Source organism: Venustampulla echinocandica (genome assembly GCF_003357145.1).
Source record: "Venustampulla echinocandica strain BP 5553 chromosome Unknown scaffold_3, whole genome shotgun sequence".
Lineage (NCBI taxonomy): Eukaryota > Fungi > Ascomycota > Leotiomycetes > Helotiales > Pleuroascaceae > Venustampulla > Venustampulla echinocandica.
Genome location: NW_022474208.1, coordinates 749,510 through 773,747, shown reverse-complemented (window position 1 = coordinate 773,747; position 24,238 = coordinate 749,510). Strand labels below are relative to the sequence as shown.

Sequence of the window (24,238 nt, the reverse complement as noted above, 5' to 3'; positions counted from 1 at the left end):
GCCCTTTCATCGTTGAAGGTTCTCTTGGAATTTCATTGGCTCTGTCCACTTCATAGAATAGGAAATACATGTCCTACATTTACACAACCCACCCACCTAGACACTTTTGAACACTGGACGGTCTCTGCGTGGAGCGATTTTAACATTTAATTTTTCTTCCCAATTACATTGGAGACCCTGAATTTTCCCCTTCGCCCCTTTCTCCGACGTGATGTCATGCAGTTCTAATCCTTAAGGCCAAGAATTGCCTGACGAGTCACAACGCCTGCTTACCCTAAAACTTCGATGTGGGAACTCGAATGCCAAGTCCCTACCAATCATCGTCATCCGCTTCATCATCTATATAGCAATTAGCACGTGTATCAAAAAGTTTCTAGCTGTGAACTCACCACTCGCACTGACTTTCTGCTTCCGCTTGTTCAAAGCAGCAGCCAGAGCATCAGCCAAACCCCCACCTCCGCCACCTGTCGCACCGGCAGGAGGCAATCCGCTTCCAGCTGGTCCGGTATCTGTGGCACCTGGAGTCATAACAGCACTTCTGTCTCGGACTTGGTCTTTTGGAACTTTCTTCAGTGCTCCGATGCCTCCAGCTTTCTGGATGCCGGCCAGCAAGTCCGATCGATCGCCAGTGGGTTGTGGCAGAGCAGGAACCCCAGATGCATAGCCAGAGTCGCGGTTTGGTGGAGGTGGTGGAGGAGGACCCCCGAATCCGCCAGGAGGTGGTGGCGGCGGTGGAGGTGGACCACCACTCGAAGGCATTGGCGGTGGTGGGGGGGCGTTTGACTGGGGTAAAGGTGGTGGTGGGGGAGCACTGCTCTGAGGTAGAGGCGGAGGTGGTGGAGCATTGGACTGAGGCAGAGGAGGAGGTGGTGGAGCGCTGATCTGAGGTAGGGGCGGAGGTGGTGGAGCGCGAGACTGGGGTAGGGGGGGAGTCGGGGCTTTCGATTGAGGTAAAGGTGGTGGCGGAGGAGCATTGGATTGAGGTAGAGGAGGAAGTTGTGGCGGACCGCTGTCTCTTGCTGGAGGAGGTGGTACAGGACGTGATGAAGCTGGGGGTAGAGGTGGTGCAGCTGAAGACGGAGCAGAAGGTGTCTTAGGAGGCAAAGGCGGGGGGGAAGCTGCGTACGCAGGAGCAACAGAATGAGCATGGATTGACTGTGCCTGGTCTCGCGCTGGTGGTGGTGGTGGTACGGGGCCCCGACTTGGAGTTGGAGGTGGCACTGCCTTTCGTTCTCCCAGGAAAGGGGGAGGCACACCGAATCTAGAACCAGATTCCCCTGGTTCATACACGTCATCTAGAGGGGCTTTCGGTGGCCGCGGCGGTGGAGGAGGTCCGGCATTAGACACAGATGTAGAATGTGCTCTTGATGGCGCTTTGTTGTTGGTATGGGCGTATTTACCTGCGTCTGGCAGAGGAGGTGGTGCCGCAAATCTTGGTGGAGGCGGCCCCCTAGGGGGGGAAGGTTCTCGAGGAGGTGTTGGTACCCGAGCTGGCTCAACCTTTGCAACAGACCTTCTCGCTGGAGGTGGTGCAGGCGGCGCTCCTCTTCCACGACCAGCGGGAGGATTTTGAGGGCTGGCGGATTGGGCCCGTGGAGGTGCTGCAGGTGGTGGAGGCGGGGGAGGAGCTTTGGATCTCTGGCTCTCAATTCCATTTACTGGCGGAGGCGGTGGAGGTGGAGTTGCAGCTTGGGCAGCTTGTTGTTCCTTGATATAATCCGCAATGAAGTCCTGATTATCTCTGATAAGATCATCCGTGATACCCATCTGCTTTAGATCGTCGCCCCAAGTTTCCCGCCAGTTGGGATCAATAGCGTCCAGCGCCGCAAACTGTGATTTTTCCGCGCCGAAGCTGCCTCCTGAGTGTCTGTGACTTGGTGCTGGCGGGAGAACATAACTCGGCGAGTCTGGAGGAGTAGGTTGGATCGAAGGAGCTGAGGAGTGTCTATGTCCACCGAACAACCCCCCCAGCAATCCATGCCTGTGTCCACCTCCATGCTGCTGGCCTGAGCCTCCAAATGGATTTGCTTTTGTGGCTTTGTTCGCATTCTTCTCTCGATCATTCATCTTCTTCATGAACGCTTTAGCTTCTTTCTCGTCCGCGAAGGATAATCCAGCGAGAAGCTCCTCCGTCTCGAATGTGTGAAAGAAGGTCCGATCTTGGTTGTAAGACCATGTGTCGTATATTTCTTGGTCCCATATTACTCCCCGATTGGCAGGCTATCTGCAGTTAGTATCTGGACCGATATGGTAGGCAATAGGCTGTTTGAGGGGTAGACGAACAGAGACATCTACGAGCTTAAGCCAGTAGGTATTTCCCACCAGATCATTGGCAAGAACCGCGGCTCCTTGCAGTCCAGTATACAGCCATTTTTGGCGGTTTGGGTAAGCAATGTAGAGTCGTGCTACGGCTACAGCCTGGATCTTATTCGATTGCTTTGGAACATGACGCTTGACCGTCTCCTTGTCATCCTCGGACAAGATCGAAGGCATACTCGCAGGTCACAGTCGGGACGTCTTCGCAAGCTGGAGGATAAGGGTCGCCCTCAAACTTTATCGTTTTGTTTCTCGGGATGCTCTGGAAACAGTGGTGACGTGCGGGAGATTGGGGATTGGCCTCGTACAGAAAACGGCGCTTCAAAGGCGCATTGGGACTTGGGATATCGCGTGCAGCGTGCAGCCCGAACGTATGCTGGGAGGAGCGGACGAGGTGATCTGGAAATTGACAAGTCAAGCGTCTGCGGTCGTGTGTGAAGCAATTAATCCATTCACGAGCGATAGACCAAACGAGAGGCTCCGAGATGCTGGGTCGTTGTACCTGGTAGTACAGTAATAATACCTCGAAGTTCGGGGTGAGATACGGAGTAACTACAGGTAAGAATGCCAAGGCTTTCAAGCCTCGAATAACTCAGCCACAGTTGGTGATGGAAGACAGAAGACAACACCAACATCAACGTTGCTACCTTGACACGCGTTCAATATCCGAAGGATGCAGGCACAGATACGTGGGCAGTTTAATGACTGACTGCTTTAATAGCTCCACATGGACAACAAACGCCATGTCTCGAGACGGGTCTAGACCTCGATCGTCGCAACGTACCTCATCACGGAGCTATTACTGTAGTACTGTAACGTCAATTTCTCAACATCACTAGGACAATTTTCTGGCGGGAACAAATATCCTTATATTACAACAGCTAGCTCACATTTCTTCCTCCAGCCTGGTGGGCTTGTGGCCATATTCTATGTTCCCATCCTCCCAACGCGAACCTTTCCCTGTCCATTTCGGTGTTCAAGCACATTTTTGATCCCCTAGGTTTCACTTAACTTCGAATTCGATATTGATGTTGAGGGATTACGGAACCTTCTAGCAGCATACCGGGGACGCATTACTTGTTGAGAGCCTCTGCTCTTGCCCTGCGCTCCTCCTTGGTGCCTTCTTGCTGAGCGCTAAAATCCTGGGGGATAGCTGGGCCGGGGTTGGCTTGGTGATGACGGATGTCAATTTTGTCGCCCTTGGGTTCGCCTTTACCATGGATAGGATGGTCGCTGGCATTTGAGTCGGTCTTGGAGCTAGCATCATTCATAACGTGCTCAGTGGCAGCGCCAGGTGCGTGGTTGAAAGTCTCGTCTGGTCCGGCAGGCATATTGTAGTTGCATGCGAGTACGTGGGTGGATACGTATAGGGTGATATATGTATATTATAGCACTGGTTATAGAATCCGTTGGATGTATGTAGATTCAGAAAATTATGTAGAACGAAAGAGACGAAATCAAGATAACTACGACATCCCACCTATTTAAGAATGTGAGCTTGCGGCCCTCTCTCACTCATAGGCACTCGTCGGGTCGACGTCATAACTCGGGTTTTGCCTCGTCGCGTTTAAGTTGGCCGAGGCGCATTACGAAAAAGTGATAGTCGCACGAATGTCAACTAGCATATCCCTAGATTAGGTAATAAAGCAACATGATATAAAGCAACATGATATATATATATCACCGTCCTTCCTAGATATTTCTCGATGTGCGATGCTTTAGATATGAAGGTAGTGCTGGAACAAGGTAGGGACAGACACAAAAACAAGTAAACGGACTATATAAGAGACTATGCCCTCCGCAAAAATGCTCTAGCCTTAAGAGCATAGAGGACGTTAAAGATTTCCTCCGCTTCTACGTTAAGCAGAGCAAGGGACAGCTTAACAAGCACATATTAGTCGAGTCTACGAAAACAAAAGCTGAGGATTTCAAGGCAATTTTCACCAGGGTAACTAGAAACCCCTACCAAGAAGACAAAAAAGTGCGAGATTTATCACGTACTTTATCCTACGTCGAGTTACTCGACCGCCTATGCCACCGTTTTAATATTAATAATTAATTCTAAAGAGTGTTACCTAAGGAAGGTATCAACCATACTTAAGGATATATTGATGTCAATAAAATCACTAAAAGATATGCTTCAAGCATTCATTAATAAGTTTCAATACGAAAACATTAGAACTTGATCTTATAAGGAGATATTAAGATTTAAGCTACTTATACATGTCATGATGCTAGATAAGGTACAGTGAGAAATTTAGAGGTAGATTTTAGCTCGGTATATTCAGCAATATAGACCACTGAACTAAAGCAATTTAATTAATTGTTAATCGAGTTGAGCTTAACTCCTAATTAATTTGATTGAGTTGAGTTTAAGATTGAGTTGAGTTTAAGATTGCGATAAACTCAATTAACTTATGTGTTGGCCCTATTCGCGAGTAGTGATCTTAGTTGAACTGGATGAGATGGCAGCACTGAACGACGTCCGCTATAGTGTACTTGCCAACTATGGCGTATAAGACCTGGCTAAAGATCGGGCCTCGGGCAGCGGTGCGGTTCGTAGCCCACCTGTCGATGGTGACTTGCGGAGGCCACTCGGGCTTGTAGAAGTCGTTCAACACGTTTCTAGCAAGGATGTAGTACGCTTCAATTCCTCTAGCATGAAGAGAGCAACGTCCTTGATGAAGGCGTGACTGGCGGCTAGGTGAGAGTCGCCACGGCCTATCAAGCTGTTGATCTATCGCGAGAAAAACGGCATAATGGCCGATTTTCTTCAAAGTAGCGATTCATCAGAAATTCCTTATGCTGGATGCAAAGGCGGGAGCCGTAGATCCCGGCCGCGATTAGGATGAACGCGCCGTATGGGGTAATTCACTGATCTTCGGGGACATGATGCCTCCATGTATCGCGGGGGAAGCCAAGGGAGGTTCGTGAATGGTGGGAACTCCGCACACTATGTTCGGCATGATTACTGCCCAAACTAATCGTATTGATCGTATCGATGGGTCTCTATCTGAAGACGAGATGGAGGTGTTGATGGGGTGGAATCGTCCTTCGTGAACATGGAGGCCGATGAGGGCATGATCTTGGAAATAAGTCAACCCCTTCCTTGGTTATATACCAAGACAGCAGAGTGGAGAGGAAAGTTGTAGAGCCCTAACAAATAGCTCGCTTTGTTTTAGGAGGATCCTAGGCAACAAATACTGACTGATCCTGGACTGCCCAGTACCAAACTGGCAGGTGAGATTATATCCCATGGAAATCCTACGCCAGTGCTGCTTGGCGAGACACAGGCCGTAAAGCCTGGCGGCCCTGGTAGATCCTCAGCACTCAGAATGGCGTCCCAGTGAGGTCGAAAGATATCTTCGCACTGCGGTGTCTCCAGCCATAGGGCGCTCTTAATGCGGACGAGGACGTCATCCCAATTACCCAACTGTAGAGGAGTGGACATAGCCTGTGCTCTCTCCATAAACCACTGGTAACGGGTTGTGCTAGTCGAGGACACCATTCCAATCGTAAGAAGCCAGAGAGCAAGTGAATCGCACACACGAGGTGTCGATTCGAGTTGCTTGAGACGCTCCATAAACCGGGTGACAATCGAATTAAATATGACCGCATGCGAGTAATACGTTGGCCCCTGAATGATGAACATGTAGAGTATGGTTGCGTAGCGAATGCATTCGGTAACCGGTGACGGCTGAGGATTTGCCGTGTCCGAAGCTGAGAGTAGAAGTCGGTGTATGACAAAACATGTAAGGTCATGAAGTCGTGTGGTTGGGAAGGATGTCCGTTGCGCCCGCTGGAAGACGTTACGAAGACGGATGAAGACATTCCTGACTGTATAGTCGAGATCAATGCTGAGCTCGCAGAAATGACCACAATGGGCAGCCGAGTCTAACTGCCATTCCGGAATAGGAGGTATGCCATCGCCAATGCCGAAGTCATCCTGGGTCTCGAATTGAGGGTGGCCCATAATGATCATCGATACCCTTTGAGGCATATAAATAGGATACCCTCTATGTGATGAAGGAGTGACTTACCAGCTAACCATTCTCGCGGTAAGCGGGCTGCTCTGCCTTACTGAATTAATTCCGCCTCTCATGCTGACCAGTCTTTTCACTCCGTCAACATGCATTTCGGCAACGTTGATATTTCCCTTGCCAAACTGAGAGTCATGAAATATCAGTGATGGGTTCGGGCGATACGAGAAATGGAGACAGAGGAAGCTCAAGAGAGGCTCACTTCGATAGTCGCTAAGGTGATGACAGAGTTTATAGTCCCGTCTTGCACAGCTAGTGACACGTCTTCAATTTTGCGTCGGACTAAAGCTACAGAATCGGCCATAAGAAGTTCGGAGGTTTGAAAGCCCTTCTGGGCCAACAACTCTTCGTCAAGAGATGCTGTCTGTAGCGAGACATGAAATAGAGCTGGGTCGCCTAGAGCAAGAGGCCACCAAGAGATGAGAAACGGATTTGAAGTTGCGCTCAGGTCGAGAGGGTAGTACTGGAAAGCTATCTTGTGGAGAACTGAATTGGTAAGCCAAGCCAAGCTCTGATCGACGACGTCGATAGAAGCCGTACGTACAGCTATGGATAAGACGTTCAACGTGCTTCCGGGGAAGTCTTGTTTGGGGGTACGAATCGAAAGGATCGAGAGATCCCAATCTGTAGTCAGTTATTAATCCACCATCCTCCTGCGTGGGAGCTGCCGGCGGCGCCGTCAATGGCTCGTTAACATAGACGCATTGGACTTCGCGCTTAAGGCAGCGAGAGCAGCGCGGCGTGCGGAGGTCGCAACTGTGTTTGGATTTGGCACATGTAGCACAGGATCGGCGAAGCGTTTGGCGCATTTTGGGGGAGAAGGGGGGGAGGATCGAGATCAGGTGCGTTCTGTTGGAAGTGATGATTTGGCCACCAACGGACGAAGAAGTAATAAGGTTGATGCGTTGATATCCAGCCATGTCCGAAAGAGGACTAGACCCCGCCGTCAGTAGCTTCCGTCTTGGCATCTGGACTTACGACTTCCGGAGTCTAATCCTAATTCGGTAATTTGTACACTACAAAAGTATACGATCCAACTACAGAACACCTACTAGGTAAAGTACCTACATATTAAATGAGAGAGAACTCATGTCATCAGCATAGAAAATTGAATGGCTCGTAAGGAAATTGCGAGATCGTTCCCACAGCATGGCGATCCACTCGCGGGCCGCAAGACCGACCCAATCTCCTAATAGATGTATAAGAAAGGCATGAAGTCCCCGTTTCCAGTTTGCCAGAAGTTGGGAAGATTGCCTCTACCATCAAGGACTTTAACATGGCTGCTGGGATCGTCAACGCTTCTAGTGCTCAGCCTGAGCTGCCGCAGACATGGCCTTGGAGAACTTCCCAGCTGCAAGGCGCTCTGCCGAGTTTCCTTGCGGGCTGGTCCACCTGGCAATACGTTGTGACTTTTCTGCTCGGCGTGGTGGTCTATGACCAAGGTAAATAAGAATTTTAAGTCGAGGGATGCTTCATCCAGCTGACACCGTCTCTAGTCATGTACATCAAGCGGAAGGGTCCTATCGCTGGACCTCCGTTCAAGATTCCGCTCATGGGCCCGTTTCTCCAAGCACTCCATCCAAAGTTCGAAGCGTATCTTGCACAGTGGGCGAGTGGGCCTCTTAGCTGTGTATCCGTCTTCCACAAGTATGTGCTCTTGTCCATTGTCATCTCTTTAGAGCTCAACAAGCCCGTGCAAGCGCTCCTACTCACACCTTACGTTACAGATTCGTCGTCCTGGCCTCTGACCGAGACATAGCTCACAAGGTTTTCAAGTCGCCCTCATACGCCGAGCCATGCATAGTGCCGGTCGCAAAAGACATCCTAGGCCACAAAGCTTGGGTTTTTCTTCAGGGCAAAGCCCACGCCGAGTACCGGAAGGGATTGACTCCTCTGTTCACTAACAAGGCCATGGCCACCTACCTCCCGGCCCAAGAGAAAGTATTGGCCGACTACTTCGACAAGTTTGTTGCTGCTAGCAAGGCGAACCAGGGACGGCCCATGGCGTTTATGACCATGTTCCGGGAGATCAACTGTGCGCTTTCGTGCCGCACCTTCTTCGGTGATTATATATCCCAGGACGCAGTTAAGAAGATCGCCGATGACTTCTACCTTACTACTGCCGCCCTTGAGCTAGTCAACATCCCCCTGTCAATGTACATTCCGTTTACCAAGCCCTGGTTAGGGAAGCGGACGGCTGATGCTGTTCATGTCGAGTTCGCGAAATGTGCGGCTGCGTGCAAGGCAAACATGGCGACTGGCGCCATGCCTACGTGCATTGTCGACCATTGGGTACTCCACATGATGGAATCCAAGCGATATCTCGAGAGAATTGCCGCGGGGGAGACGGACGTTGAGAAACCAACCAATCTGATCCGTGAATTCACAAACGAGGAGATTGGGGAGACGCTGTTTACCTTCCTCTTTGCATCGCAGGATGCGTCTAGTAGTGCTACAACTTGGCTGTTCCAAGTCCTCGCCCAGCGACCCGATGTACTTGATCGATTGCGAGAAGAGAACCTCGCCGCCCGGGGCGGTGATAAGAGCAAACCCTTCGATCTCCCTATGTTGGAGTCGCTTACCTATACCAGCGCAGTCATCAAAGAGCTCCTCCGCCACAGGCCACCCGTCATCTTCGTTCCCTACCTTGCAACAAAACAATTCCCTGTCACGCCCAACTACACCGTACCCAAGGGCTCTATGATTATCCCGTCCTGCTACCCAGCTCTACACGACCCGGATGTTTACCCCAACCCCGATGCCTTCGATCCCGAGCGCTGGATATCCGGGGACGCCGGGTCCAAGACCAGAAATTGGCTTGTCTTCGGTGCGGGGCCGCATGACTGCCTCGCAAAGAGGTATGTGCCGCTATCTATGGCAGGTATGATTGGCAAAGCGGTGTTAGACCTCGATTGGAAGCATCATGCTACAGAGAGGTCGGAGGAGATTAGGGTGTTTGCTACGCTGTTTCCGATGGTAACTAGTTACTATTGACTCATCTTCTGGCTTGTGCTGATTCTAAACATAGGACGGGTGCCAATTGGTTTTTACGAAACGCTCCTAGAGGCGCACTGTAGCTAGTGGGAGCCTAATGCCGGCATGTGGTTATGGTTAGACTAAGCGGGATGCCTCCACGAAAGGGAGGGCGAGGGCACGCAGCAGTTGGTCACCTGAAATCATCTGGCTCGTCGCTGATTTCTTACATAAGAACCATTGGTTTCCCCCTCAAAAGCGTCACAGCTTTGACTCGCCACCGGTGCAGGAACATAAGAGCCGCCTAGGGCTCCCTCTGTGTAACCTCCCATTAATATGTATTAGTAAATGTTGTTAACACAGATCGTGGAAAAGTGTTCCGACTTAAGGACGTGCGCTAGAAGATAAACTCGAGCCCGGTTACTCACTCCAAGGACATTAAGCACAATAGTATATAGCTATGCTCATTTACACCTTGCTTATGTTAATTAGCTCCATAGCTTGTCATGCAACTGAGTTGCTCAAGAGTACTTGACATTACTAGACGTGACATTGTTACTTGCTTTTATTACTCAGACCTAACGCATAGTGCTACTACTAATATAAACTGACTGCCTTATAGGTTTACTCAATTCGACCTTAGATATTCAAGGAAACTGATTGCTACTGGAAGTTTCAATTTGTGGGGTTTCGTAAGTAATAAACTTGATTATAGTGTGGAATTGGATTATGCATGTTTTTAATCGCCGAGTATCCTATATCTTTTATATTGAATGCTAACTAGACATCCTAACCATTTTTAACCTTCCCAAGGGGAAAGTAGTGATGAATTTATACTCGAGGTTGGACCGAGGCGGCGCTGTCAAACGCTAAAAGCGGCGCTGTCCCTTATTGGCGCCTCCGTCATCAACAGCTTAGATTAGGCGCAACATTATTGTCGCTCCAACTGTATGCCTTAATTGACAGCTGTACACTAACACCCCAGAACGCATCTAAAGTCTTCTTCTTTCTGGCGCGACCAGGGATGAATATGACAGTCTCAGATGTCTTCGGCGAGCGGTGACAAGCAGCCTGTGAAGCTGTCGCTCCCATTAGTATGATCTGAACTCCAATCGCCCATGGAATCTGCTAATAAGGCTCCTATAGACGTATCAGCAGCAGATTTTCCAGGAACTTCATGAGAAGGATGAATTGGTCGTCATCTCCCGGGGGCTTGGCCTCCTTCGCCTCGTTACGAACCTCCTCCACTCCTACGATGCGGCCGGAAACAATCTTATATTGTTGGTCGGGGCAGACGAGAGAGAGAATGGCTGGATCGGGGAGGCTCTGGCAGAACACGCTGCAATCAGTATGGCCCCGAGAGCCCGAGGCCTCAGCGTTGTCAATACCGATGTTATGAGCGTAGGTACGAGGGAGAAAATGTACACCCAGGGCGGGATATTCAGCGTCACATCGAGGATTCTCGTCGTGGATCTGTTGACGAGCTTGCTGAACCCCGAGAGGATTACTGGGGTCGTAGTGTTACATGCGGACAAAATTGTTGCGACGTCTCTGGAAGCCTTCATCCTTCGAATATATCGGCAGAAGAACAAGGCTGGCTTCCTCAAAGCCTTTTCAGACAATCCACAGCCCTTCGCGACAGGGTTCTCCCCACTCTCTACAATGATGAGGAACCTATTTCTACGTAATGTGAGTGTATGGCCGCGATTCCAGATGCAAGTAGCCCAATCATTGGAGGGAAAGAAGAAAGCAGAAGTCATTGAGCTGGAAGTCCCAATGTCTGAATCGATGCGGCATATTCAGCATGCTATCATGGAATGCGTTGAGGTCAGCATTGGTGAACTTAAGAAGGGCAATTCTGGCTTGGAGATGGAAGACTGGAATGTTGACAGTGCTCTCCATAAGCAATTTGACATGGTTGTAAGAAGACAGCTTGACCCTGTCTGGCATAGAGTCAGCTGGAAAACCAAACAGATTGTCAATGATTTATCAGTATTGCGAGGGATGCTGCATACTTTGCTCACATATGATGCCGTCTCATTTAATCGCCATTTGGATACGATATTAGCAGCACATGCTCCTCCGCCTGGTTCTACAAGGCAAAACCAATCTCCGTGGTTATTCCTCGACGCCGCCCATACTATTTTCGATACGGCGAAAAGAAGAGTCTACACTGGCAAGGCGCCTCAGTCTGGTGCAGAAAGCTTAGATGCTCTGCGGCCAGTTCTTGAAGAGCAACCTAAGTGGGCTGTCTTGGCGGATGTTATGGAAGAAATCGACCGAGATTTATATTTCAACCCTGTCCCCCGAGATGATTCGAATGGTACCATATTGATTATGTGTACCGATACAGAGCAATGCCGCCAGTTGCGAGAATATCTCCAAACTATGCACGTTCATTCTCACGCTGAAGCACGGGATCAAGACGAGCAAGAAGAAGTCGACGAACATGAAGAAGAACATGAACCATCAGCAGAGTTTATGATGAGGAGAAAACTTCGCAACTATTTAAAGTGGAAGAACCAATTTGCAAAGATTAGCGCTGCGCTGTTTACTGAAACCCAGAAAGCATTAAGTGGTGCTACGAATTCAAAAAGCGCGTCTACTCCTAGCTCCCGAGGGAAGGCTCCTGCAAATAAAAGAAGACGGGTCAGGGGATGTGGTAACACGGGCACCGCCCCATCACGGGCTACCAACGGAAGTCTCCAGGCATCCGAGGACAAGCCACTGGAGGTTGCCGCTTTGATGTCTGAAATCCAGCCCACAGAAGTCGAGGCTGCACAAAAAGAAGAAGTGGTAGCGGATCCATTGGAAGATATGGAAGACTATTATCAACTCTACGACATGCAAGACCTTGTTGTAATCCATGCTTATGATGGTGATATGGACGAGCATATCCTTGAAGAGGTCAAGCCTAGATACATCATCATGTACGAACCTGATGCCTCTTTTGTCCGGCGTATTGAAGTATATCGCTCCTCGCACAACGATCGGAATGTCCGGGTCTATTTCCTCTACTATAGTGGCTCCGTAGAGGAACAGCGCTATCTCTCCTCTGTCCGGCGAGAAAAGGATGCCTTTACAAAACTCATCAAGGAAAAATCGTCAATGGCCCTTACTATGACCACCGACGCTCAAGGCATCGAAGACCCCCAAGAAGCTTTTCTCCGCACAATCAACACTCGGATAGCGGGCGGTGGCCGTCTGGCAGCCACAGCACAACCTCCCCGGGTTGTGGTTGACGTTCGAGAATTCCAATCCTCACTACCATCCCTCCTCCATGGACGTTCCATGGTCATAGTCCCCTGCATGTTGACCGTTGGTGACTACATTCTCTCGCCCAACATCTGCATCGAGCGAAAATCAATCAACGATCTAATATCCTCCTTCAAGGACGGTCGTCTCTACAACCAAGCTGAGAGCATGCTTCAACACTACAAATCCCCTATGCTGCTCATAGAATTCGACCAGAACAAGTCCTTCACCCTCGAGCCATTCGCCGATCTGTCAGGCTCTCTCTCCTCCATGTCATCCTCAAACACATCCTCAGACCTACAGTCCAAACTCGTACTACTTACCCTCGCATTCCCCAAACTACGTATCATCTGGTCATCCTCCCCCTTCCAAACCGCCGAGATCTTCGAGGCCCTGAAGACGCAAGAACCGGAACCTGATCCTATTGCTGCTGTGCGGGTCGGTCTCGAAGCTGGCCAGCAAGCGGAGGATCAGACGTTCAATCGACAGCCTCAGGATATGCTACGCGTTATCCCTGGGGTTACGGGGAACAATATAAAGAACATAGTGCTGGAGATGGATAGTTTGAAGGACGTTGCGAATGCTAGCGTGGAGGAGTTAGATCCTGTTGTTGGAAAGGAGGCCGGGAGACAGATTTCTCGGTTTTTTAAGAAGAGTGTTATTGAAGAATGAGGTAGAGGGGTGGTGCTATTGTTGTAGAATCAATATAGATGGTGTGTCTTAAAAAAAGGCATTTCGTTTGATACCGAGGCTAATGACAGTGAGACCAGTAGACAAGATATTTTCACTAGGCACCTCTTCTTACCTTTGCTTTGACTAGGATGTTTTATCAGGAAAAGCATCTTCGAGACATAACTTCAGAAACACTTACTCCGTATACGGATAACACATCCCGTTATGACCGCATCTCTTCATCAGGAAAACCGCTACTCCTGATGTGGCGAGTGCTGTGGCTGGTGATCACTTAAAAATCGACCAAAAGGATCAAATAAGTGACATCACCAGCCACGTGCGGCATTACCACTAGCTATGGATCCCACTGCTTCAGTCTCTGCTACTTGGACCCTTTTTAAATCATGGCATATGGACTTTGTATGATCGAATGGATCGGGATTGTGACGGCGGTGTGCATAGTATCAAGTTCACAACAAAAATACCTGTTCTAGGGCAATCTAGCCTTTTGGATGTGGTAGCGCTGATCATTGACTGGGGGACCCTGAACTGTCAGGGCTCGTTGACAATTGACAGGTCGCCATTTACGCCTACTGTCGCTGTGATGTCATGGCAGACAAAGACTACTACCTCTCCTGGTTGATGCACACTTCTCTGGAATCAAAGGGAAAGGAGATGGGTTGCATTGAGCCCGCTGGGAGAGTGACTATGACGCGTGTTTTTATTGCGCGGTACTGATACTTGCCTATTGTACATCGTGGCCTACCCTAAAGGTATATATCCCTATAGTTCCATATAAGCTGGCGGTCTATTCCTTTCTGTTTATAAACATAAGCTCAACAACAACATATCTACATTCCTCTCCATAACATCAATCAACCAATCAAATACACACACAACCCCATACTCAAAGTCGTTCATCGCAATACCTCCAACATGGGTGCCGTCGTATCTTGCGTACGCCACCCTCACCCTGAAAGCGCTCATCGTGATCTATAATATAGTTACTGACTTCACAACCAGATCAGAGGCCTTTGCCAGGCTATCGGTTCCTGTCTGATGGCCATCGTTAACGGTGTCGCCTCCATTCTTCAAGGCATCATCGGGGCCATTGCCGCCTTCTTTGGTAAGTCTACGCGTCCTTCATACCCCGTTTCATGTCGGGCATAAGTTTCGTAGTACTAATGTGTATCGCAGATATCCTCATCTCATGCATCACCTGTGGCCATGCAGGCGGAAGGAGACGTAGACATACGAGCCGTGTCTAGTCCCGCCAGCTCCCTCTCTCATCCCATGACAACTTGAACACCACATCTTTATCATGAGAAGTCTGTACGATCAGTTAGCTGGGACGTGAGGGAGCCTCTATGGAGAAGATAATGGCGTGGATATCCCTTTGATAAATTTTTACTTTTGCTACTTTCTACAATACCCAGTTGTTTAGACCACGGTCTCACGGTTTCGCGCATAGGGCATGGGTTTCTTGTCTGGTTGATCGCGTGCGCTAGCGATAGGTAGAACAATCGTAATGAGATAATGACACTCTTCTTGCACAGTCGCTTTATCTGTGAAATTAATGGTGTTTCAGCTGCTAAAAGTTATATTGATTAGGTATGGTTATACTTCGCTCACAAGTGATAATGTAAGGCACGCTTAATGAAGGATTTGATATCCAGTTGGATATTAACTTCGAACAGGCAGTCAACTCCCTCGCCACATCACATGGCTCTGGCCTATCTCGACAGATAACTATTATGTAGCGCTTCCAGCTTCCAGCTTCCAAGTTCCTGATATCGCTAATCCCAATCTATCTAGGACGATCAGTGTCTCACCTTAAATGAGTAAAGGGACGTGACGACCGAGGCACACGTCGCTAAATCTACCAGGACTGCCCAGCTGGAAGAAGCCGATAAAGTGGCTAACGCCCTACTTAGGACTAACATTCTTCCCTTGCTTTCTCTGCGGAAGGATTCAGACATGGAACCCGGGTAACAAGCTATACCCCATCGGCTTCGTCATATGTTTTTGCTGGAGTATATGTACGTAGGCTGCTAGGTTTGTTTTATAATATCCAATCCGATCCAGTTCGTGAAATGGTGCGATTGTTAGAGCGCGCGACAGGCGGTGTAAACTTGATATTTATGATAAACCGTCCTCACTGCGGCAGCCTTGGACTTTCAGGCCCTCGCAGCTGAGAGCGGACTTGTACTTGGGATAGAAGAGGTGATCATAGGTTTTAAGTCGGAGCTCGAGGGGGAGACAAGTTGGCTGTCGATTCAAGTTTTGGCTTATTTTTCTAGAGTACAAGCATGTCGCGTTTCGACGTGCAATCGTCAATATCGTCTTGGAGTCCGATGACTTCCATGGTCGACGCAATCGGTTGGTATAAAGAGCAATGGCTTGCGGAAGGTGTTAGTATTGTCATCAAGTTCGAAGGATTAAAGGGTATTGTTGATAGGATGACAAAGCAGGCTACGGCGAACATCCTGGGCATCTTCCGAGAACCAAGAAGGCTGACCAATTAGCGCTTAGAATATTACTTCGCACAAGGATTTACCCTAATAGGTAAGTTGGCCCAAGCGCGAGGCTGAAGGTTTTTCGCAAACTTGACCCAGCTTGCCTCTTCCATCCATTTCACAACACAATTCACACAACTACAAGCTACATATTTGCCAGACGACCACAGCCTTCCGCATCTAGCAATGGAATTAACACCGGTGAAGGTATCGGGCAAAAGGAAGAGCAAAGATGCTGCGGGGAATGCTGCGGTAAGTTTCCTACCCGTGTATTCCAATATTCGGAACAAAGCTGACATTCACAGAAAAAGCACTCGGGTCGACGTCAACATTCTACACCCAATGCTGAGGCCCGGAAGAAATCCAAGAAACGCACCCTCGAGAATCTGAAGTCAAGAAACAAAATGTCGAGCCTCGAAAAGCTACCGACAGAGCTCCTAGAGACAATATTTCTCTATTCCATGAACCCCAGTCTCCCCCGTGCGAGTCCTGTTATATGTGGAAAGCTTAGCAGTCAAGCTATCTACACCAAGTTTATCGTTTCAGCTTTTGGTCCATCGTGGGCCAAAGCTGATTGGAAAACCTATAACCCAGATGTCGATTATGATATATCGAATGCCGACTGTGATACATACGTTGCTAGTTTGCAGGTGAGCAGCCTAACCAGTTATACACATTCTTTGAAACTAATATGTTATATTCTAGAATGCACTCCTCCGCTGTCGATGGGCACGGCTGCCACTTATTCTCAAAGCAAAACAGATCTGGATTGCAAAATACTCTCAGGATAGTGAAGGTTCTCAGCTATGTCAGTTGGCTATTCCTCGCCCAGTCATGAGTAATTTTCTAATATGAATTAATGAATAGGGTTTGCTAAACCGTCGGATTACCCTTTCACTATAGGTATCTCACCGATTAACAGAACAGGCCAAGAGCTTTTCGACCAGGAGTTCGCGCTCTTCTCTAACTACGTCACGCAACCAGAGCCCTTCAATCCATTGGTCCTTTGCTTTAGAAGCCACGGTGATTTGGCGAAGGGTTTTGAAATACCTGATAGTCTCCTTCTTGGCCCTTGGACTGAGGAGCAAATAACCATGCTATTCTGGCTTGTGAGAGGAGGGGCTCGTGTCAGTTGGCTTACTTCCACTAGCGGCGAGGTAAGTTTATGAACCTTTGCTTTACATATTTGAAACTCATGAGATTATAGTCAGCAATGGTCGGATTGAAGAATGCCATTTCAATCGGAGATATACGTGCTATATGTCTTCTAGTCGCGGCAAATCGTGAACAAGGGTTTGACGAAAACCTTATCCTTTGGGCATTATTCAACGTTGGTGGTGACAAAATCAGAGTATTTCAGTGTTTGGTACGGTTGGCAGAGTGTTTCGTACCTACATGGGAATTTCCTAGCATTGCAGACGACTTGGAGGACATCCTGAGAAAAGCTCTAAAGGAAATGGACCAAGAGAAACTCGATCTTGTGGCCCTAATCTATAACTCTTGGGCTCCTGGCGAGCTGCCCGACTGCACTAAGATGTTTGACCGGGAGGAGGTATCAGCTAAATCATTAGATTCAATAAATTGAGCAGTTACATAAGAGCTTCACGATAAAACGGCAAGGAGAATAATCGGACCTCGGTTCCACTTTTGAAAGAGGCCCCGGCTTCCAATTTGGTTTGATGCTGTTGGTACTTGGTAGAGTGAAGTGTACGCAAAGATATAATTCCCCTGCTAGCAACATGCTGTAAGTTAACCCCTATTTTTCAAATTCAATAACCAATCAATTGTATCTCTAGATACTAGATCTTTAATGAATAAGATTTTATATTTCTGGAATTTACTTCTTATGACCCGACTTCTTATAAGAAACCAATATGTTGGCTATCAGTCATGTGATTCGCCCAATTCCGCTGACACGGAGCGTGCTGTACCTGGCTCTCCGCCTTCGAAAAATAAACCTTATATAATATCTCGATACTTCAGAAGGGGATTCCACAACGCCCATGCCCGTGTTCCAACAAGCAGCTAACAGATCGTAATAGCTCTGCAGCTGCTATGCGGTCCGTTTTTTACGCGCCTGCGCCATCATCGAGACTGCTGAGATTCCTGAGATTGCAATCTGAAGCCGTTTGCTTTTTCAACCCCAACCCTCGGCCAGGCTTCACGTTCGATTCCGCCGCGCCTCGAGGATCTTATTTAGCACCGAATTATTCCAAGGGAGCATCCTCCAGATGTCTATCAACTACAACCCCTTGTCGCGCCACTGTTGAGGCCGGGTTTCTGAACCTAGAGTTCCTTTGGCCGCAGTCAGCACCATCCGGTCTACAGCATCCAACGGCTCAATGTAGAAATGCGGCCCGGAGCAGGCGGGCGGGATATGGGAAGACATTATCAGGACAACGGAAGTCCTCCACGAAATCAAACCGATGGCTGCAGAAGATCTGGGGGGTTACGTCGACCAAAGGTGGGCGACCATTACGCCCAGATGATCTCCCCTCGTCCTTACGAGGGCGAGAAGATACGTCAGAAACCTCGGTATTCAGTCTCGGACGAGCAGTATCTGCGAAAGCAGCTGCTCAGCCTAAATTACGTTGCACGGAGCTGGACGAGCAAGGCAATGTAGTGCTTGCTAGTGGGGAATTTAAGAAGAGCGAGTTGATTGCGAAGGTGCGGCTATGCCACTCTGCTGTTATTTTGTTTAGATGCTAATATTCTATCCGTATAGTATGGGCTTCTTCCCCGCGATCTCCGAAAAATCGACTCGAGCCTTCTCCCACATATCCTCGTTCGCCCATCCGCCATCCTAATCAACCTGCTCCATCTCCGCGTCCTCATAAAGGCTAATCGTGTCCTGGTATTTGATGCCTACGGCACCACAGACTCATACAATCAATCCGCTTTCATCTATGACCTAGAAGACAAGCTGCGTCAAAAGTCGAACTCCATGTCGGCAGGGGGCCTACCCTATGAATTCCGAGCCCTAGAAGCCGTCCTAGTTTCAGTGATAACCAGTTTAGAAACGGAATTTGAGGGCGTAAGACAACCCGTCGTTCGGGTGCTCCAAGAGCTAGAAGAAGACATCGACAGGGATAAACTGCGTCTCCTACTGATCTACTCGAAAAAGCTCGGAACTTTCGAGCAGAAGGCGAAACTAGTCCGGGACTCTATTGATGAGCTATTAGAAGCGGATGATGATTTGGCCGCTATGTACCTGACTGAGAAATCTCACGATATTGTGCGTGGAGAGGCCGATCATACCGAAGTCGAAATGCTGCTAGAATCCTACCATAAGCTCTGTGACGAAATCGTGCAGGAATCTGGAAATCTCGTCTCTAATATCCGGAATACTGAAGAAATGTACGTATATGTTCCTTCCATCTCTGGTAGTTTCATTTCGTTTATTAACAATATCCCCAGCGTCAAAGCAATCCTGGACGCAAACCGAAACTCTCTCATGCTCTTAGACCTTAAATTCTCTATCGGTACTCTAGGCATAGGCTCCGGCGCCTTCGTCGCCGCCCTCTATGGCATGAATCTCAAAAATTTTATCGAAGAAAACGATGTTGGTTTTTGGGGCGTCACGGGATGGTGTGTCATATTCTCAACTATAGTCTGCGGTTACGGATTGACCAAGTTGCGAAAGGTGCAGAGAGTTAGTATGTGGGGCGAGTCTGGGAGGAGAGGGCGAAATTGGAGGGTTGCGGATCATCGGGAGTTGGATTTAGGGACACGAGATAGGTTGGAGAGGGGGAGGAGGTTGAAAGAGGAAAGGCTGTGTGCGAGGGAGGATATGTTAGAGCATAGGAGGAGCACAGCCATAGCTGCTTCGGCGGCCGCCTCCTTGGCAAATCCGAAGAAGTGATAGAGATGGCATATATAAACCACGACTTAAGCATTGGGAAGGTTTCGTTGGGGCGTTCGGAGCGTATAATATTAGGCCGAGGGAATCTACGGCTCTGTGTATGGTTAGATGTTGGATAGTTACTCACTTCTCTCTTTCCCCTTGTACTTAGACTGTAGTTTTAAATGGACATTTTATTAATGCATCTCCCTTTCCCCATATTTCTATCTGCAAAGAAATTAGAAATCGCCTTGGACTACTTGGTGATAAGGAAATGGGGACACTATGACGAAACATATAGGGGGAATATTGCAATCGAAAGCAACAAACCCCATGATTTGCAGGTACTCTTCATCCACCCTCGCAACACCTTTAAATTTGACTTGGTATCTGTCTGATGGTCGAACTATCAGGGCCGGCTTTCGCCGATGCCAGACACAACAACCCCCTAATAAGATTCCTGCCGTTTCCGATTCACAAAGTCTTAGCGGCGTTAAAGAAAGCTGGATACATTGTCACTGAACCCTGCCTATTATATCATTTTATGCTTGTGAGTATATGCTGTCATTGGGTTAGGTTTGGTCTACGAAATTGAATAGAGCGCATATACTCCAACTGATAGGGAGAGTTCCGGGAACGAGAAACCCAATGAATCGAAGGGATTCTCAGCTCATTGCAAGTCTAGCAGGAGATTTAGGTAGGCAATTCTCTACGGAGGTTGCTGTTTTCTAATCGCAATGCGGCAGCCTCTTGCTGGGACATCTCGAGCCATCTTTTTGATGTGCGCAATCTCCTCAAAAGCCTTATGATTTCGTTATCTCCCACAGTACTCAAATGCTGACATGCTAAATAAAATTAGCACAAACCTTAAAGAAAATAAGCAGCACGGTGGGCTCCTACTATAGAGAATCTCCGATTTTGTGTCTTTTAAGTCCTGATCCCTAAGCATAGCATCTCCCAATTTATTAAATAAACCATGTAACTGAAGCTCTAGTTTCTCTTTCGCAGCTCTATGTAAGCGTGAAAATGCACGAGATGGTGAATAAGGTTGGCCGTCCTCTGGGAGAGGGTCATTCTCCCTTGACGGCTCAGGTAGTTGTTGACTGTGGGGAGAATGATGCTGCGCCCCGCTATCTATTGTACCGGGGCATCCCTTATCGTCAAATATACGCTCTAGATATGCTGCCGAGCTATCAATGTCCTGTGAATGCCAATCATCTCGGCCCACAGCTTGTCTTGCCTGTATATAATCATCGTCCCTTGGGATTGACGACTTGCTGGATGGGGGAGTGTGACTCAAGGGGTCATACCCACCGGAGCTGGCAATGAAGAGCCGCAGAGGTGTCTTGAGGAAGGACTTGCGTGGTTCTAAGGATAACCCCCCTGGAGCCAAATGCAACAACGCCTTCCGGACAAAGCTTTGGATGCAAAGGCTATAAAATGTCGAGAGCCACCATGGGCCTTTGTGACGCATGTTTGATTTATGGAAAAAGACCCTCGATAATTCTTCAAAATAGAGTGACAAGTGCATGTTCACTGTTGCTATACATTCAACCTTGCAACTGTCCCGTAAGGGTTAGTGCACATATGATGGGCATATGGGGTAAGAATGCCATAGGATTCCCCGCGCATGGCTTCCAGACAACTGCGAAGGCAAATCAGTGATTGAGCAATCAGCTGATCCTAAAACATAGTGGGACAGGTTAGCAATATCTCTTTGAGTTTGTTCGTAGAAAATGTAGAAAATAAAGGCTATTACTGCCCGCGCCGCCATTGTCTTGCTATCCTTCTGTATCGCTGTGCAGTGACTTATGACGGCTTCCCATCCTTCTATAGCTCTAGTTCGATTTAGCTCACATGAGATATTCCCGACTCAAAGTACCGGATCTAGGATATGGCAATGGAAGTGGCTAGTTATGAATTGATGTAACAAGTAAAAAGGACCCTTACAGTTTCCAAATTTTCCTGATAGATTGCGGCTGGAGCCAATAGTCGGGCTAGATTTTTAACCCCATCATTCTTATTAAGAATAAGCTGTGATGAAGGGCACTCAGTCAACTCCCAAAATATTGACAGTATACACTGGTTCAAAGGGACAGCGCTCCCGTAGTTGGGGTCTCTTTTGCTTGATGCAATGCGAAGCTCCTTAAGAAATAACCAGCTAATCTCATTTAGGTGCTCTTGTGTCCAAGGTCGACTACCTAGTCTAGAGGTGGAACCAGGTAATCTTGCTTCGTGCCCGCTCTTGTATGTATCGAGTTCATCTGCAGAGGCTTCGGCCGCATTTTCCGTTCTTGAGGAACTAGCCTCCATCGGGGGGCTTTGTCGGGTTTGCGGATTAGCATTGTCAGATTCAAGATGAGGTGAAGAATAAACTTCCTCGCGCACCCACGCCTCACGTCGGTATGTAGTTTCCGCTTCCATCAATTTAGCTGCTGCTAGAGTGAACTCCTTTTCATAGCTAGCAGGAAGACAATACGGAAAGCACAACGTATTCAAAGGCACCTCGGCTTGAAATGCGCCACGTTTACATCTCACTTTCTCCCATTTCGTTTTGCCGCCCCTTGCGCATAAAGCACAGGGATCGTCGGGGTCACTGCCAGGAATAAGTATAGTGGTATAAGTTCAATAGGACACATACAGTCTTTCTTAGATACCTACACCTCCAACAAGCCCCAACCTTCTTGACAGCATTCATACCTGTTCTGGCCCACTCACTCAAAGGCCCACGGCGTCCCGAGGCTGCGGATGCCTGGCTTCCGGAATGCACCGAATTCGAATCAAAAACTATCTCTTGATATCCAGAGCCCACAGGGCTATGTCCACTAGGACTCCGGCTAAGCTTGCTTGTTAGCTTACGAAATCCATGGATGCTTGAAGTGCTAGCTATAGCGCTTGACGGGCTTGCCGTTGGATGAGGACTAATGGTTGGTGCAGCGGACGGACGCCGCCAATCGAACTATGATTTTCCTCGTGGCCAGGCGCGAGGTGATGTGATAAAAAAAAAGAATGATCAAGAAATCGGCGGCTCCAAGGATTAGTGTCCATCTATTGAAAGTCATGTCGATTTAGAATGGAAGATGGTGGATTGGGGTCGGCCTCACGCTCGGGTTCTGACGGTGTGCCGCTCCGGCATATATCTGCGAATGCTCTATCCTGCCTATTCTCATCAGCAGCGCAGGCGGTTGATTACTAGTAGACATACTCTTTTGAAAAAGGCCCTGGATAACAGCATTCTATACCTCCCATTTGGCAACCAAAGCAACTTGGCTTTTCGCCGTCACACCTAGCCCCAATTATAGGGCAGTTTCTACATGCTTGCACTGCCCGGTGAGCTTTGGACTTTCTAGGGTTTCGTATCGTATGCCACGCGAGAGTTAAAAGGATAATCTGTTTTAGGGTATGCGAAATGTAACCTTAAATGCTCAGGTTACTACCATGAGAAGCTATCAAGGGAACTCATATTCAGGGTATTGCGACTGGAAAGACAAGCTGCTCCAGCATCATCGCCTCCGAGCCTGAATAACTCGCAAGGTGTGGCAAACGCGGGCGGAGAGATCGACCTCTGAGAGGCCTTCCGTTTTGCTAGGGTTACGCCTTGAGTATCTGGTGACGGGAGTTGACTGTTGGAAGACACATAGTCCCACAGTGGGTTCAACGGTGGAGGAACGGAGACTGAATGAGACAAGTTATTGGGAATGGATGGCATACTGATATGAACCCTCATCATGAGGTCTGGGGTCGGATATGAGGGCGGCATGCCTAGAGGAGACAAAGCATCCGAGGGTAGAGGATCTACGCTATCGACGCAATCATCAAACTTAGCCAAATCGTTTTGAAGATTGGAAGGGCCCCGTCCAAGCGTGGAGGGTGTCATGCTCCGAGCAACAGTTCTGGCCCCGAGTATCATCAAAGCCAGAAAGATTTGGGATCTCCAGGACATCAGGGCGGCCGATCCTTACAACCCGGGTGGCTTTGGAGTACTCCTAGTCTACACCCAACCTATGAGCCAAACCTTGAAGCGCATTTAAGGGTGCAAGTTGATTGAGAACGCGTTCCAACAACACTACTCCAAATCACAACAAGTCAACCAAACTTGCCTCAAACTGGATGAAAACACTCGCAAAAGAAAGCCACTGACCTGTTTGGCAATCCTGACCATGACCACAACTTGACCTTTGCAACAAAGCTGTGTTGGAGATGGAGCTCACTCCCTCCTGCTGATATCACCACGCCTCAACTGGCGCTCACACCATTCTGCCACATCTTGGTCACCACCGCCCAATTGGCTGTTCCCACTCACCTCCGGCGACAAGAATACTAAGTCCGGGTACGCTTGGAAGCTTGGAGACTTGGACTACCAGCGAAGCTTCAGCTCGGGACATCCGTGGGCGCCGCGCGGCTGGTCATCAGCCTTACCCTTTCGCGAGCCCCCAGATCGGTGGTTGGTGGCCCCGAGTTCCAGTCCGTGCCTCGCCTGGCAGCTACTCTAATTGGTGCAGTCGCCGGGCCAGATCTGGTGCATGTCTTGACTGGGGAAATCCCTTGATTAGTGGCGGCCGCGCCGTCTCAACTTTTTGGCCTGTGGTACGAAGTACTGTATCTTGATTCTTGAGTTCTCCTGA

General features: G+C 48.7%; 8 protein-coding genes across 8 annotated transcripts; 3 read left to right on the top strand and 5 right to left on the bottom strand.

Annotated features, from left to right (window-relative positions):
* Positions 1 to 310: 310 nt before the first annotated feature.
* Positions 311 to 2,493, bottom strand: BP5553_05876 (uncharacterized protein; the record flags this gene model as incomplete). The annotated part of the gene is made up of 3 exons (XM_032014499.1): positions 311 to 339; positions 390 to 2,220; positions 2,284 to 2,493. The coding sequence occupies 3 exons, from the start codon at positions 2,491 to 2,493 to the stop codon at positions 311 to 313; spliced, it is 2,070 nt and encodes a 689-aa protein (XP_031869180.1).
* Positions 2,494 to 3,389: 896 nt separating this feature from the next.
* On the bottom strand, positions 3,390 to 3,647 carry BP5553_05875 (Uncharacterized protein; the record flags this gene model as incomplete). The annotated part of the gene is made up of 1 exon (XM_032014498.1): positions 3,390 to 3,647. One exon carries the CDS (start codon positions 3,645 to 3,647, stop codon positions 3,390 to 3,392), a length of 258 nt encoding a protein of 85 aa, XP_031869179.1.
* A 1,649-nt stretch (positions 3,648 to 5,296) lies between these two features.
* BP5553_05874 (Uncharacterized protein) lies at positions 5,297 to 7,165 on the bottom strand (the record flags this gene model as incomplete). The annotated part of the gene is made up of 5 exons (XM_032014497.1): positions 5,297 to 5,401; positions 5,525 to 6,305; positions 6,357 to 6,481; positions 6,559 to 6,842; positions 6,901 to 7,165. 5 exons carry the CDS (start codon positions 7,163 to 7,165, stop codon positions 5,297 to 5,299), a joined length of 1,560 nt encoding a protein of 519 aa, XP_031869178.1.
* Positions 7,166 to 7,632: 467 nt separating this feature from the next.
* BP5553_05873 (uncharacterized protein) lies at positions 7,633 to 13,256 on the top strand (the record flags this gene model as incomplete). Its single annotated transcript, XM_032014496.1, has 6 exons — positions 7,633 to 7,798; positions 7,853 to 8,003; positions 8,084 to 8,391; positions 8,443 to 9,214; positions 9,952 to 10,021; positions 10,476 to 13,256. 6 exons carry the CDS (start codon positions 7,633 to 7,635, stop codon positions 13,254 to 13,256), a joined length of 4,248 nt encoding a protein of 1,415 aa, XP_031869177.1.
* Positions 13,257 to 14,192: 936 nt separating this feature from the next.
* Positions 14,193 to 14,426, top strand: BP5553_05872 (uncharacterized protein; the record flags this gene model as incomplete). The annotated part of the gene is made up of 2 exons (XM_032014495.1): positions 14,193 to 14,213; positions 14,280 to 14,426. The coding sequence occupies 2 exons, from the start codon at positions 14,193 to 14,195 to the stop codon at positions 14,424 to 14,426; spliced, it is 168 nt and encodes a 55-aa protein (XP_031869176.1).
* Positions 14,427 to 15,565: 1,139 nt separating this feature from the next.
* BP5553_05871 (uncharacterized protein) lies at positions 15,566 to 19,634 on the top strand (the record flags this gene model as incomplete). The annotated part of the gene is made up of 10 exons (XM_032014494.1): positions 15,566 to 15,667; positions 15,715 to 15,821; positions 15,943 to 16,024; positions 16,078 to 16,422; positions 16,478 to 16,580; positions 16,640 to 16,929; positions 16,980 to 17,308; positions 17,815 to 18,439; positions 18,498 to 19,129; positions 19,190 to 19,634. The coding sequence occupies 10 exons, from the start codon at positions 15,566 to 15,568 to the stop codon at positions 19,632 to 19,634; spliced, it is 3,060 nt and encodes a 1,019-aa protein (XP_031869175.1).
* A 672-nt stretch (positions 19,635 to 20,306) lies between these two features.
* BP5553_05870 (uncharacterized protein) lies at positions 20,307 to 21,087 on the bottom strand (the record flags this gene model as incomplete). The annotated part of the gene is made up of 2 exons (XM_032014493.1): positions 20,307 to 20,458; positions 20,514 to 21,087. The coding sequence occupies 2 exons, from the start codon at positions 21,085 to 21,087 to the stop codon at positions 20,307 to 20,309; spliced, it is 726 nt and encodes a 241-aa protein (XP_031869174.1).
* Positions 21,088 to 23,046: 1,959 nt separating this feature from the next.
* On the bottom strand, positions 23,047 to 23,556 carry BP5553_05869 (uncharacterized protein; the record flags this gene model as incomplete). Its single annotated transcript, XM_032014492.1, has 1 exon — positions 23,047 to 23,556. The coding sequence occupies one exon, from the start codon at positions 23,554 to 23,556 to the stop codon at positions 23,047 to 23,049; it is 510 nt and encodes a 169-aa protein (XP_031869173.1).
* Positions 23,557 to 24,238: the final 682 nt, after the last annotated feature.